Below are 14,625 nucleotides of genomic sequence, written 5' to 3' on the forward strand. Positions count from 1 at the left end.
TTTTTTCATTTTTCTATTAGTTTTATAAATTTCTATCGATTTGCCAAAAAACTTTCTGCCACGCCCACTCTAACGCCCTCAAACCGCCCAAAGCTGCTACGCCCACACTTTTGAAAAATGTTTTGATATTTTTTCATTTTTATATTGGTCTTGTAAATTTCTATCGATTTGCCAAAAAACTTTCGGCCACGCCCACTATAACGCCTACAAACCGCCAAAAACTGCGTTTAAGACTCTCCTTCTCTCTTCTACTAGCTGAGTAACGGGTATCAGATAGTCGGGGAACTCGACTATAGCGTTCTCTCTTGTTTTTGTATTAGTCTTGTAAATTTCTATCAATTTGCCATAAAACTTTCTGCCACGCCCACTATAACGCCTACAAACCGCCAAAAACTGTGTTTAAGACTCTCACTCTCCCTTCCACTAGCTGAGTAACGGGTATCAGATAGTCGGGGAACTCGACTATAGCGTTCTCTCTTGTTTTTAATTTACAAAGTCCATGCATACATTTGAGCTCTTACTAGTTATGTATTTAGGGTTAGCCTGTGAGACCGTATCTTTAAACGAAAATTATACCAGATTTGATTTCAATTGGTCACCAGGAAACATATAGCTGAACATAGTATATTATTTTTGCGCACACAGCTCTCTTAAGAACCGTTATTGAATTTTAATAAAGAGAAATGCTTTTGTATGCTTTTTCTCTCGAAATCCGTGAGAGATGGACAGTTAGAAGGATTGTTGTAGATGGCTGCTGCCATTGTTGTTCTTTTACTGGCCATTGCTGCTGGTGCCCATTTCTTGGTTGTTGTTGTGCTGCTGCCTCTACAAGAACTGATTTTGTGTTGGCTTATCATGGATAAATCAGTCAACCAACTGGTAATGCTAGAACAAGACGTACGCGTATTAGAGAAATATAAACAGAATTTGAAGAAAGTTTGCGATAAAGTTGTATAAGAATTTAAATAAGCAAAAAGGTAATTTTATTATAAATAAGGAATATGAAAACCTTGTTCCAGTGATACAAATTCATCAATTATTGCATTCTCTAAAGTGGTTGCAAGGTTAATGTTCATCTTAAATAAAGTCGTTTTGTTTACAGAAATAAAAACAATTTTACGAAAAAAGTTACCCTTTTTCTCACGCATACATAAGACTGCTGCAATTGAAAACTTATTGTAAAGGACTCAATATTTTACAATTTGTACATATATAAAAATAACTGTAGACGAGTGTGAGTGCCATTTTTTTAGGGCTTTTGCTAACACATTGCTTTTGCAGCTTCAGAGCAACGCCATCATCAGTACCATCCTATTTGGTACTTCTTGTCTTGCCCTTACATTCCAAAGCTTTTGCTGTTTCGCGTTAATAGTGCTTTTACCACAGGCAAGAACCAAATTCTTGGCGAAGCTCCAAAAGACAATTGCCTGGTGTTCTGACAACCCGCACCTGTTGTTGGAAGCGCCCAAAAATGTTGCCTATAAATAATGATTTATCTTTTCTGCCGAGTTTATGCCCTTACAAGTAGTAAATTTATTTTATTCCGCCCAACTTACTTATCATAAGCAAACGAAAAAAAAAATTTTTGAAGGGGGGTCAAACTATAGAATGCAATTATAAAGGATGGTCAAACGATTTTGTTTGAAAATATTTAGTTTTAAGAGGTGGGAAAACGTTTTTATTTTTTTTAAGGGTAAGCAAACGAAAAAAATAATTTTTAAAGGGTGGTCAAACGATAAAAAGCATTTTTAAAGGATGGTCAAACGATTTTGTTTGAAAATATTTAGTTTTGAGGTATGAAAAATGCTTAAGTGCTTATATTTTCTAAACTAAAAGTCTTTTTAAAATTCTAAAGGGTGGTCAAACGAAGTTATTGCGATTTAAAAAAAAAAAAGTTCAAAAAAATCAACTTTTTATACCCGTTACTCGTAGAGTAAAAGGGTATACTAGATTCGTTGAAAAATATGTAACAGGCAGAAGGAAGCGTTTCCGACCATATAAAGTATATATATTCTTGATCAGGATCAATAGTCGAGTCGATCTGGCCATGTCCGTCTGTCCGTCCGTCTGTCTGTCCGTCCGTCTGTCTGCCCGTCCGTATGAACGTCGAGATTTCAGGAACTACATAAGCTAGAAAGTTGAGATTAAGCATACAGACTCCAAAGACATACATAGACGCAGCGCAAGTTTGTCGATTCATGTTGCCATGCCACTCTAACGCCCACAAACCGCCCAAAGCTGCCACGCCCACACTTTTGAAAAATGTTTAGATATTTTTTCATTTTTGTATTAGTCTTGTAAATTTCTATCAATTTGCTAAAAAACTTTTTGCCACGCCCACTCCAACGCCCACAAACCGCCAAAAACTGTCAGAGTTGAAGACACTCCTTTGCATTTCCACTAGCTGAGTAACGGGTATCAGATAGTCGGGGAACTCGACTATAGCGTTCTCTCTTGTTAAAGTTCGAAAATTTTCGAAATTCAATATCTTTAAAACTGGACGTGGCCAAAAAAAAGTAATTGGTGGTCAAACATGGTGGTCACGATGGTCAAACGATTCCACCTTTCAAATTTCAAAAATTCGATTTTTGCGTACCCAGCTTCTTTGAGCTCCATCTTCTTGGAACCAGAAGTTACGCATTCGCTTTCTACGCACAATTGGCATAAAAAATCGGTTATCATGGCTCGATATCGGTCGCCATTGACGGTAAGTGTCTTCGATTGATCGTTCAGGTGGAGTGTAGTGATCCATGGTTATGACGTTTGAGTGGGTCACAAGAGTTTACGTGGGTCACATTTAAATGGCCCACCCTGTATGTATGTAATAGGAACGAGAAGGCGATTTGGACTCTATCCTTGATCAGGATCACGAGCCGAGGCGATCTAGCCATGCCTCGACAGTTGACACTAAAGACTAAGAAGGCGAAGCACTTGATTGTTTTAGAACGTTTCCACGCCCACCCTAACGCCCACGTGACAAGATTGTCTACTGTATTAGTCTTGTATATTTCTATCGATTTGCAGAAAACTTTTTGACACGCCCACACTTTTGAAAAATGTTAGTCTTGTAAATTTTTATCGATTGTCCAAAAAACTGTTTGCCAAGCCCACTCTAACGCCACTAGCTGCGTATCGGGTATTAGATAGTCGGGGAACTCGACTACATCGTTTTCTCTTGTTTTTTATTAGTCTTGTAAATTTTTATTGGTTATAAAAATATGTTTGGCACGCTCAAAACTGCTACGCCCAAACCTTGAAGAAATAGTTGGATATGTTTTTATTAATTTAGTAAATTTCTATCGATTTCCAAACAATTTTTCGCAACGCCACAAACCACCCAAAACATTTATATTTTATTATTGTTATTTCCCCAAATTCTAACGATATTCCGGAAAATGTTGAAATTTCTCGTTCGCACTTCCGTAAGCTGAATATCCGGTATCCGATAGTCGGGGAACTCGACTACAGCATTCTCTTTTGTTTTTATAAGAAAACAAGAGAGAACGCTATAGTCGAGTTCCCCGACTATCTGATACCCGTTACTCAGCTAGTGGAAGGGAGAAGGAGAGTCTTAAACACAATTTTTGGAGGTTTGTAGGCGTTATAGTGGACGTGGCAGAAAGTTTTTTGGCAAATCGATAGAAATTTACAAGACCAATATAAAAATGAAAAAATATCAAAACATTTTTCAAAAGTGTGGGCGTAGCAGCTTTGGGGGGTTTGAGGGCGTTAGAGTGGGCGGGGCAAAAAGTTTTTTGGTAAATCGATAGAAAATTACAAGACTAATACAAAAATGAAAAAATTTCAAAACATTTTTCAAAAGTGTGGGCGTGGCAGTTTTGGGCGGTTTGTGGGCGTTAGAGTGGGCGTGGCAATATGAATCGACAAACTTGCGCTGCTTCTATGTGTCTGGAGTCTGTATGCTTAATCTCAACTTTCTAGCTTTTGTAGTTCCTGAGATCTCGACGTTCATACGGACGGACAGACGGACGGACAGACGGACGGACAGACGGACATGGCCAGATCGACTCGGCTATTGATCCTGATCAAGAATATATATACTTTATATGGTCGGAAACGCTTCCTTCTGCCTGTTACATACTTTTCAACGAATCTAGTATACCCTTTTACTCTACGAGTAACGGGTATAATTATCAGCTTGTAATATACATATGCTTACGTATATATAATTTTCCGGGTACCCTTCGACAGGCATCTACTAACAATAAACATAAACATGAACCTGTATTTTACATCGCTGTGTTAATACATTTTAAAACTTAAAATCATCGACGTGACTTTCAAAAAATGAAACAGAAAAAAAAAATAGCAAACATTTTAGTCGTCGTGATGGTGTTATTCTGGAGTCCAGTAGTGGACTTAAAAGGTCCTAGTAACGCACACACTCAGGATTCAGTGTCCGTTTCCCTGCCTGGCGACATAATACTTGGTGGGCTATTTCCCGTCCATGAAAAAGGTGAAGGTGCTCCATGCGGACCTAAAGTATATAATAGGGGAGTTCAACGTCTGGAAGCAATGCTGTATGCTATCGATCGTGTAAACACTGACCCCAATATACTTCCTGGAATTACGATAGGAGTCCATATACTTGACACCTGTTCAAGGGACACATATGCCCTCAACCAGTCGCTTCAATTTGTAAGAGCGTCCCTCAACAATTTAGACACATCCGTGTTTGAGTGTGCAGATGCATCAAGCCCGCAACTTAAAAAAAATACTTCATCGGGGCCAGTTTTTGGAGTTATTGGTGGATCCTACAGTTCCGTGTCCTTGCAAGTGGCAAATTTACTGCGTCTCTTTCATATTCCTCAAGTATCACCGGCGTCAACCGCTAAAACGCTTTCGGACAAATCACGCTTTGATCTGTTTGCTAGAACAGTACCGCCAGACACTTTTCAATCCGTAGCCCTCGTGGATATACTAAAAAACTTTAACTGGTCCTACGTATCCACGATACATTCGGAAGGATCTTATGGTGAGTCTTAATCAGTCTTCGGTAAGCCGAAGGTGATATACCTGCTGTAATATTTTCAATTAAATATCAGACTAGCAACTAGATTATATAGTCATCCGATTGTGTTTACATTCAAGCCGAATGCATATGTTTATGATTACAAGCAACAAATTTATTATTTATTTTCTATTAATGAATACATATTTGTATTATGTTATCGCAAATGTATTCACAGCGTTGCGCATATACCCTTGTATAATTTATTACGATATTTACGTTATTAATGTATGATATTAATTGAAGCAATTTATAGGTGAATATGGGATTGAAGCATTGCACAAGGAAGCTACCGAACGAAATGTATGCATAGCGGTAGCCGAAAAAGTACCCAGTGCCGCAGACGACAAAGTTTTTGATTCCATTATAAGCAAACTTCAAAAGAAGCCTAATGCTCGGGGCGTAGTACTTTTTACGAGAGCTGAAGATGCCCGTCGAATTCTACAAGCAGCTAAACGGGCTAACTTATCCCAACCGTTTCATTGGATAGCAAGTGATGGTTGGGGGAAACAACAAAAACTACTTGACGGGTTAGAGGACATTGCTGAGGGCGCAATTACTGTAGAACTGCAGTCAGAGATAATCGAGGATTTTGATCGCTACATGATGCAGCTAACCCCAGAGACAAATCAAAGGAATCCTTGGTTTGCTGAGTACTGGGAGGATACTTTCAACTGTGCTCTGACATCTGTTTCGGAGGAACCTTATACAGGAAAATCAGTTGAGTCTACTGACAATATGATCGGCGGCAAGACTAAAACAACATGCGACAACAGTTACCGGTTATCAGAAAAAGTTGGGTAAGTTCCGACTTGTTTATTATTATACCCGTTACTCGTAGAGTAAAAGGGTATATATATTAGTTAAAAAGAATGTAAGATGAAGGAAGGAAGCGTTTCCGACCAGTAGTAAAGAATATGTATTCCTAATCAGGATCAATAGCCGAGTCGATCTGACCATGTCCGTCTGTCCGTCCCTCCGTTTGTCCGTCTGTCTGTCCGTCCGTATGAACGTCGAGCTCTCAAAAACTATAAAAGCTAGAAAGTTGAGACTCGGCATGCAGACTCCAGAGACATAGACGTAGCGCAAGTTTATTGATTCATGTTGCCACGCCCAGTAACCGACCAAAACTTCCACGCCCTCACTTTTAAAAAATGTTTTAATATTTTCTCATTTTTACACCAGTTACTCGTAGAGTAAATGGGCATACTAGATTCGCTGGAAAGTATGTATTCTTGATCAGGATCAATAGCCGAGTCCATATGGCCATGTCCGTCTGTCTGCCCGTCCGTATGAACGTCGAGATTTCAGGAACTACATAAGCTAGAAAGTTGAGATTAAGCAAACAGACCCCAAAGATATACATAGAAGCAGCGCAAGTTTGTTGATTCATGTTGCCACCCTCTAACGCCCACAAACCGCACAAAACGGCCACGCCCACACTTTTGAAAAATGTTTCATTTCTGTATTAGTCTTGTAAATTTCTATCGATTTGCCAAAAAACTTTTTGCCACGCCCACTCTAACGCCCCCAAACCGCCAAAAACTGTTAGTGTTGAATACTCTACTTCGGACTTCCAATAGCTGAGTAATAGATAGTCGGGGAATTCGACTATAGCGTTCTCTCTTGTTTTTATTAGTGTTGTAAATTCCTATACATTTTTTAAACATCTGTTTGCCACGCCCTCTAGCGTTCACAAACCGCCCAGAACTGCCTCGCCCAAACTTTTGAAAAATGTTTTGATATTATTTGACTTTTGTAAATTTTACTCGATTTGTCAAAAATCTTTTTTCCACGCCCACAAGCCGCTAAGACTGTCAGTGTGGAAATTTCTCCCTCACACTAGCGCTCTCTCTTGTTTTTGGATCAATATAACTCATAGATCAACTCTAAATCATGATGACCGTCTGTCTTTATACATTTCAAGATCTTAACTATAGAAAGTAGACAGTTTTTTTTTCCTGCGGAGCGAATAAATAAACGTGGGATATACGTATAAACATTTTACAAAAATCTTTCGGAGAATTTCCTTTGGCCATGCCGAATAAATAATTGATATTTTCATCTTCATATGCCAAACGAACGCTCTCTGCAGTTGCTAGGGACCAGAAGGGTTGTCTGATTCATTGTAAAAAATCGTTTTACTCAGTTTTATTTAACGTCATTCTCCTCAACACTTTTAGTGTTTCTAATTAAAAGATTAATAAATAATTAATAATACACACTTCAACAAAATAAAAAATTAATAGTGGGTCATATGGATAATGTCCAATGTGTGCTTAATTTTAATAGTATTAAAGTATATAGACTCTAAAGTATAGACGTTCAAAATAATGGAATCGGAAATACCCAGTCGGAAGTTCGGGAAAGTGTCGAGGAAAAATGCTTTTATAAAGGGCTTCTTCTGCACAGAACAAGGAAACAATTTATTTTTTCCACAATATAGAAGCTTGCTAGAAGCATTGAATGGAAGTCTTCGTATAGTACTCTACTATAATATGTGCATTTAGATGTATTCTTTTCTCAAAATTTTACTATTGTGCATATTCGGGTTCGAGCCCTGTTTGGTCTACACACAGATTCTGCAGAAATATTTTCATCTTTTTCAATTATGCTTTAATTTCACAATGTATAGGGAATTATAGTTGTGCATATAAACAAACTTATATAAATTATGAAATAATAGTAATATATATAATATTAACACATATATATTTATATATATATATATTATATATTATATATATTATATAAATTATATTATATATTATATATACATACATATTTACACATTTACATCGTACATAATTATATGTAAAAAAAGAGAGAGAATGCTATAGTGGAGATCCCCGACTATCTGATATCCGTTACTCAGCTAGTGGAAGGCGAAGACGAAATTTCAACACTGTCAGTTTTGGGCGGTTTTTGACAGTTTTGGACAGTTATCAAAACATTTTTCAAAAGTGTGGCCGTGGCCGTTTTTGGGCGGCTAGTGGGCGTTAGAGCTATCTCGGCTAATCAAGAGTATATATACTTATACTCGTTTCGTTTATATACTCATTGTAGTTAAACAAAATAAAAAATTAAATATTTAATAATCCTGTGTTATATTCTTTGGAAACACTTCCTTTGTTGTATAAATATTCTGGAATACTTGTTTTGGAAAACATCCAGAAGCCTTTCAGGGAGCAAAAGTCTTTCACGAAGTGCTTACAGGTGCGTTGCACGGGAAGTGTGAAAAAGAGTCTTAACATGATATAATTTGATTAAATGATGTTGTGATGCTATATGTTAACGCAAACCATCGAAAGAGCGCAGAGAATATTTGAACCGTGTGATTTTCGGTTTTCCTGTAAAGTCCTACCACTAGAATATTATTTAAAAAATATATTATTAATAAAAATTATAAGCTACAAATCGATCTGAATGAAACAGAATAATAACAAGAACACAATAAATCTAATTACAGGTACGAACAAGAGTCAAAAACTCAATTCGTTGTGGATGCTGTCTACGCATTTGCGTATGCACTTCATAATTTGCATAAGGATCGTTGTAACACACAAAGCGACCAAACGTCTGAGACAAGGAAGCACCTACAGAGCGAGTCTGTGTGGTATCGAAAACTTTCGACTGATACCAAGTCCCAAGCGTGTCCTGACATGGCTAATTATGACGGAAAGGATTTTTACAACAATTACCTTTTGAACGTATCATTCATAGGTAGAGTACTTGATTTTCATTATTATACTTTACTAATAATATAATTGACTTTGTAATCCTGCATGGGGTTCGTTCTGAATAGATCTAGCTGGCAGCGAAGTCAAATTTGATCGACAAGGCGATGGTTTGGCCAGATATGACATTTTGAATTATCAACGGCTAGAAAACTCTTCAGGATATCAGTATAAGGTACCATAAATTATACAAAAATTACACAAACACTGTTATGGGATTCCAAATATATGTACTATTTTTATTTCTTTATTATCACGGAGAGGACACCAAAGCAAAACTAAAAGATTTATCATGTTATACCATTAATGGTAGTCGCAGAGATTTTGAATCAGACATGTCTGTGTACACATGATATGCGCTTCAAACCGAAATTATTAAAATATATAGCCGATTTTACATATATACATATAATAAATTCAAGCAAAATTATGTATGTGTCTTTTGTTTTTTGTTTTTGATATCATAACGTTTGAAAAGACTAAACGTACTAAAAAGTAAACGATCGACAGTTCTGTTAATAATATACAAACACAAAAATAAATGTTAAAACGTTAGAATTGTAATATAATTAACGATAGCCAAATTAATTTTCAGGTTATTGGCAAATGGTTTAATGGTTTGCAACTAAATTCAGAAACAGTTGTTTGGAACAAGGAAACCGAACAACCTACTTCGGCCTGTTCATTACCATGTGATGTCGGGATGATCAAAAAACAACAGGTAATGAGGATTTCAGTCAATATACTTTTCTCATATTCATACCGAATTGTAATCTTATAGGGGGATACCTGTTGCTGGATATGCGACAGCTGTGAATCTTTTGAATATGTATATGATGAGTTTACGTGTAAAGACTGCGGTCCTGGACTTTGGCCCTATGCTGACAAGCTTTCCTGCTTTGCTTTAGATATTCAGTATATGAAATGGAAATCGCTGTTTGCTCTTATTCCGATGGCCATTGCAATCTTCGGTATTGCAGTGACAATTATTGTAATAGTATTATTTGCAAAAAATCATGACACTCCATTGGTAAGAGCATCAGGACGTGAACTAAGCTATACTCTTCTCTTTGGTATACTGGTTTGTTATTGTAATACTTTTGCGCTGATAGCTAAACCAACAATTGGCTCCTGTGTTCTGCAGAGGTTTGGTATTGGGGTTGGCTTTTCCATTATATACAGTGCCCTGCTAACCAAAACAAATCGAATTTCACGAATCTTTCACTCTGCTTCTAAGTCAGCACAGCGCCTTAAGTATATTAGTCCGCAATCACAAGTGGTGATAACCACCTCTTTGATCGGTAAAATATTAACATTTATAAAAGGTCCTACATTAATGTAAAATCCTTTTAGCTATACAGGTTCTAATCACGATGATTTGGATGGTAGTTGAACCACCAGGAACTCGGTTCTATTACCCAGACAGAAGGGAGGTGATTCTAAAGTGCAATATACAAGACATGTCCTTCCTCTTTTCCCAGCTTTATAATATGATTCTCATAACCATTTGCACTATTTATGCAATTAAAACGAGAAAAATACCTGAAAACTTTAATGAGTCAAAGTTCATAGGATTTACCATGTATACCACATGTATAATATGGCTTGCGTTTGTACCCATATATTTTGGAACTGGAAATTCCTATGAGGTATGTATTTGTTAATTTATTGTGGTGATTTGGTTAACGTTGATAAAATTGTTATAAGAACGTAGTTAAATAAACATTGTTATTTGGTTAACCAGACCAAATTATTATGTAAACAAGAAAGGAAATTATCTTCGACAACCCAAAGTGTAGTGCAGTAAATACGAAAGGCAAAGAACACTTTATAATAAAAATAAGAAACACGATAAGTCATATTTAAGTGTGTGTCAAACGCTTTTTTAATCAAAGAAAACTAAGTTATGATTTTTTTCCCAATTTTCTGACGTTTTTGCAGCTGTATTATAAAGTCGTCCGATTTCGATAAAACTAAAACTAAAAATTCCCGAACAACCGGTGTGTACCGAATAAGAACACTTTGCGATTACATTACATTATACATTTAGGATTAAGTTAGACCGTTATATTCCATCCTAATACAACGTTAGGAAAATTGTTTGGCTGTAACTGTACTCTATAGATAAATATAACCAAATATTTAAATTTTTTTAGGTGCAAACTACTACATTGTGTATTTCAATAAGTCTAAGTGCATCAGTGGCCCTTGTATGTCTATATTCACCTAAAGTATACATCCTCGTCTTTCACCCGGACAAAAATGTTCGCAAGCTAACTATGAACAGCACCGTCTACAGGCGATCGGCCGCGGCGGGAGCTCAGGGTGCCCCAACCAGCTCTGGATATAGTCGTACACAGGCACCAGGCACCACTGCCTTAACTGGAGGTGCAGTTGGAACAACTGCGTCTTCAAGTGCGCTTCCGACACAAAATAGCCCAACCCTTGATGACGCTTCAGGCCAATCAAATGTTGTTCACAAGAGCAATGGAGAATTTCTACCCGAAGAAGGCGAATTCGTTGGGCCAATCTGTAACCGAATAAATAAGTAAAATAAATAGCGAGGAAAATCTTACTTTATAACACTGTGCTACAAAATGAGACAATTTTAATGCACAATTTGCGAATCTGGTCCCTAATGCAAGGATATAGAGAAATAAGTCGTCAAAGATAAAACAAATGCTTAGACATTTGTAATATTGAACCTTTCAGATGCGTATTTTTAATTCATTGTATAATTTTTAGTGGCCATTTTCTTTATTTGTATACGGTTCATCATAATAAATCGAATTTTTTAAGATCAATGTACACACATTAGGGTGTACTTTTCCAATAAACACTAAAGTTATTGACAAAACAGTACTCAAAATATACCATATGGAATTTTATCTTGCAAACTTTTCGGTACACTGAAAAAATGTATGACAGTATGTGGTCGTCACCAACTTTTAGAGTAAACTTATGCTGGACATATATACATACATATCTAGAGTATAAATGCCTAATCCTAACTTTCATGTTAATTTTTCGAGATTACTACGTTTATATGAACAGACGACAGTTTATAAATCGTATTTACGAAAATTATGTTACATGCAGCTTTTTTATTGAACACTGCCCAACACGGTTATATCCTAACAGAGGATATATGGATTTCAGTCAGCTTTCTTCAAAGCAAACGACACACTTGCGAAAATATATAGTATATTTATTCTTGTTTAGTATCAACAGTTGACACACTATTTGGTGCGTTTCAAAAACACTCGCTTATCAACGTGCACTTTAGCATCTCCCTCCCTTTCCTTTACCTCATGTGCACGTTCAAAAACATTCGGTTTATTGCTTGCATATTTATCTATCTATATATGTATCTACCTCGCAGAATGTTTAAGTAAATGGTATCTGATAGTATTGCACTGGACTTAAGCCTTTTTCCTTCTTACATTTTTAATGAACCCCTGTTTTCTCACCCCTGTTCTACTTATATATACGGGGTGAAGTAAAATTAAAAAATTATGTGTGCAGAAGTTAATGACAGTTTGATCTAATTCCTATCCTTTAATAAATTAGATAAACAGCAAATATATTACTATATATATCTTTATGACAATTTTGGTATTATTTTATAAATATGTAACAATAAAACTTTAAGTTGAAGTATATTGGACAGTAACACAGCGTTTTACCCATAGAATAAATACTTTTGATTGCCATAAATCGCAAATAACTGGAACAGTGGGCACTTAGAGAATATAGCATTAATCCATATAGTGCGTGTCTTTTTTTGAATTTTTTGATTTTTTTAATAAAGGGACCTAATTTGTATTTAGTTAGAATCAACTTGTATTTCTAAATGTTTCAATAGATATACTAATTTTAATTTAAATAGTTATTTTCGAATAAAACTTTTTCCTGAGCCGGTTAACAAATTATTAAGTAATTTGCAAATACAAGTTGAACACCATACAAATAACGATAATATTAATGGTATTCCGCATACATGAGTATTTAAAAAAATATGTTTTGTTTTTAAAAACTTTTGGTTTATAATTTGTATACTAATGTACACATAAGGAATTTCGGTATTATTCCGCTTATATGTTTTCAAAGAAAAATTTTTCTAACGAAAATGATTTTGATAAGTTTAAGTTTAAAACAAGAGAGAACGCTATAGTCGAGTTCCCCGACTATCTGATACCCGTTACTCAGCTAGTGGAAGTGCGAAGGAGAGTCTTCAACAGTTTTTGGCGATTTGTGGGCGTTAGAGTGGGCGTCGCAAAATTTTTTTTTGGCAAATTGATAGAAATTTACAAGACTAATACAAAAATGAAAAAATATCAAAACATTTTTTAAAAGTGTGGGCGTGGCAGCTTTGGGCGGTTTGTGGGCGTTAGAGTGGGCGTGGCAACATGAATCGACAAACTTGCGCTGCTTCTATGTCTCTGGAGTCTGTATGCTTAATCTCAACTTTCTAGCTTTTGTAGTTCCTGAGATCACAGCGTTCATACGGACGGACAGACGGACATGGCCAGATCGACTCGGCTATTGATCCTGATCAAGAATATATATACTTTATATGGTCGGAAACGCTTCATTCTGCCTGTTACATACTTTTCAACGAATCTAGTATACCCTTTTACTCTACGAGTAACGGGTATAAAAATGGGAAAATGGGTGTATGTTTGATTGAAGGCCAACACTGAAAGAGGACAGTTACGCTTGAACTAAATAATTAGTAAATACATTTTTACTTTTAAATAAGAGATGTTAAACTCATTTACCCAAACCCTAATGTTATTTCATGTTCAAGTTTTAAACTAATTTTAAGCTATTATAATATATTGTTTGTACACACGCATTTGATTAACATTTTATAGTAGATAACGGGAAAGAAGTAGATAACGGGAAAGAATGCCAGTCTTATACAACATCTTAATAACATGACGATCAATGGATAAAACAAAGTGTAATTAATATGGAGTTCCTTTAACTATGTACTAACCCTTAAATCGAATTCATCAAATTTTGTAAAGATTTCATTCTTACATCCTATATAAAATTAATTTAAAATAAAATATAAAATAAATTTTATCAAAGTACCATTAAGCTCAGTAAATCAGTATAGAAATATGTATACTGTGAACTCCTATACAGTATCTAAGTACAAATAAATTGTATTAACTCTATAAATATTACATAGATGCAAAACACGAATCAGAATTATAAGTTAACAATAAAAATTCTAAGCAACCAAGAAGTGGATTCAATATTTTTCGCGTTTTTTTGTTAATATAAAATTTTTAGAATTTTATTAGGGAAGGTGTTTAAGAAAAAACAAGAGAGAACGCTATAGTCGAGTTCCCCGACTATCTGATACCCGTTACTCAGCTAGTAGAAGTGCAGGTTTGTGGGCGTTAGAGTGGGCGTGGCAAAAAGTTTTTTGGCAAATCGATAGAAATTTAGACGACTAATACAAAAATGAAAAAATATCTAAACATTTTTCAAAAGTGTGGGCGTGGCAGCTTTGGGCGGTTTGTGGGCGTTAGAGTGGGCGTGGCAAAAAGTTCTTTGGCAAATCGATAGAAATTTGGAAGACTAATACAAAAATGAAAAAATATCAAAACATTTTTCAAAAGTGTGGGCTTGGCAGCTTTGGGCGGTTTGTGGGCGTTAGAGTGGGCGTGGCAAAATTTTTTTTGACAAATCGATAGAAATTTACAACACCAATACAAAAATGAAAAAATATCAAAACATTTTTCAAAAGTGTGGGCGTGGCAGTTTTGGGCGTTAGAGTGGGCGTGGCAGCATGATTCGACAAACTTGCGCTGCGTCTATGTCCCTGGAGTCTGTATGCTT

The 14,625-nt window shown here is 35.9% G+C and overlaps 1 protein-coding gene across 2 annotated transcripts; it reads left to right on the top strand.

Annotated features, from left to right (window-relative positions):
- Window positions 1–774: 774 nt before the first annotated feature.
- LOC120454885 (metabotropic glutamate receptor) lies at window positions 775–12,783 on the top strand. 2 transcript variants are annotated; one of them, XM_039640475.2, is made up of 9 exons: window positions 775–977; window positions 4,213–4,996; window positions 5,289–5,832; window positions 8,502–8,755; window positions 8,838–8,944; window positions 9,365–9,490; window positions 9,551–10,070; window positions 10,123–10,418; window positions 10,926–12,783. In XM_039640475.2, the coding sequence occupies exons 2-9, from the start codon at window positions 4,309–4,311 to the stop codon at window positions 11,319–11,321; spliced, it is 2,931 nt and encodes a 976-aa protein (XP_039496409.1). In that variant the 5' UTR covers window positions 775–977; window positions 4,213–4,308; the 3' UTR covers window positions 11,322–12,783. The 2 variants fall into 2 exon arrangements, with proteins under 2 accessions (XP_039496409.1, XP_039496411.1); XM_039640477.2 differs by having other exon boundaries at window positions 781–977; window positions 4,318–4,996.
- The last annotated feature ends 1,842 nt before the right edge of the window (window positions 12,784–14,625 follow it).

This window comes from Drosophila santomea, chromosome 4 (assembly GCF_016746245.2).
Source record: "Drosophila santomea strain STO CAGO 1482 chromosome 4, Prin_Dsan_1.1, whole genome shotgun sequence".
In the NCBI taxonomy this organism is placed as follows: Eukaryota; Metazoa; Arthropoda; class Insecta; order Diptera; family Drosophilidae; genus Drosophila; species Drosophila santomea.

Coding starts and splice junctions, on each gene's coding strand:
- LOC120454885 (XM_039640475.2), top strand. CDS start 4,309: ATGAAACAGAAAAAAAAAATAGCAAACATTTTAGTCGTCGTGATGGTG. Junction 9,491..9,550: donor GGATGATCAAAAAACAACAG/GTAATGAGGATT, acceptor GTAATCTTATAG/GGGGATACCTGTTGCTGGAT. Junction 10,419..10,925: donor GAACTGGAAATTCCTATGAG/GTATGTATTTGT, acceptor AAATTTTTTTAG/GTGCAAACTACTACATTGTG.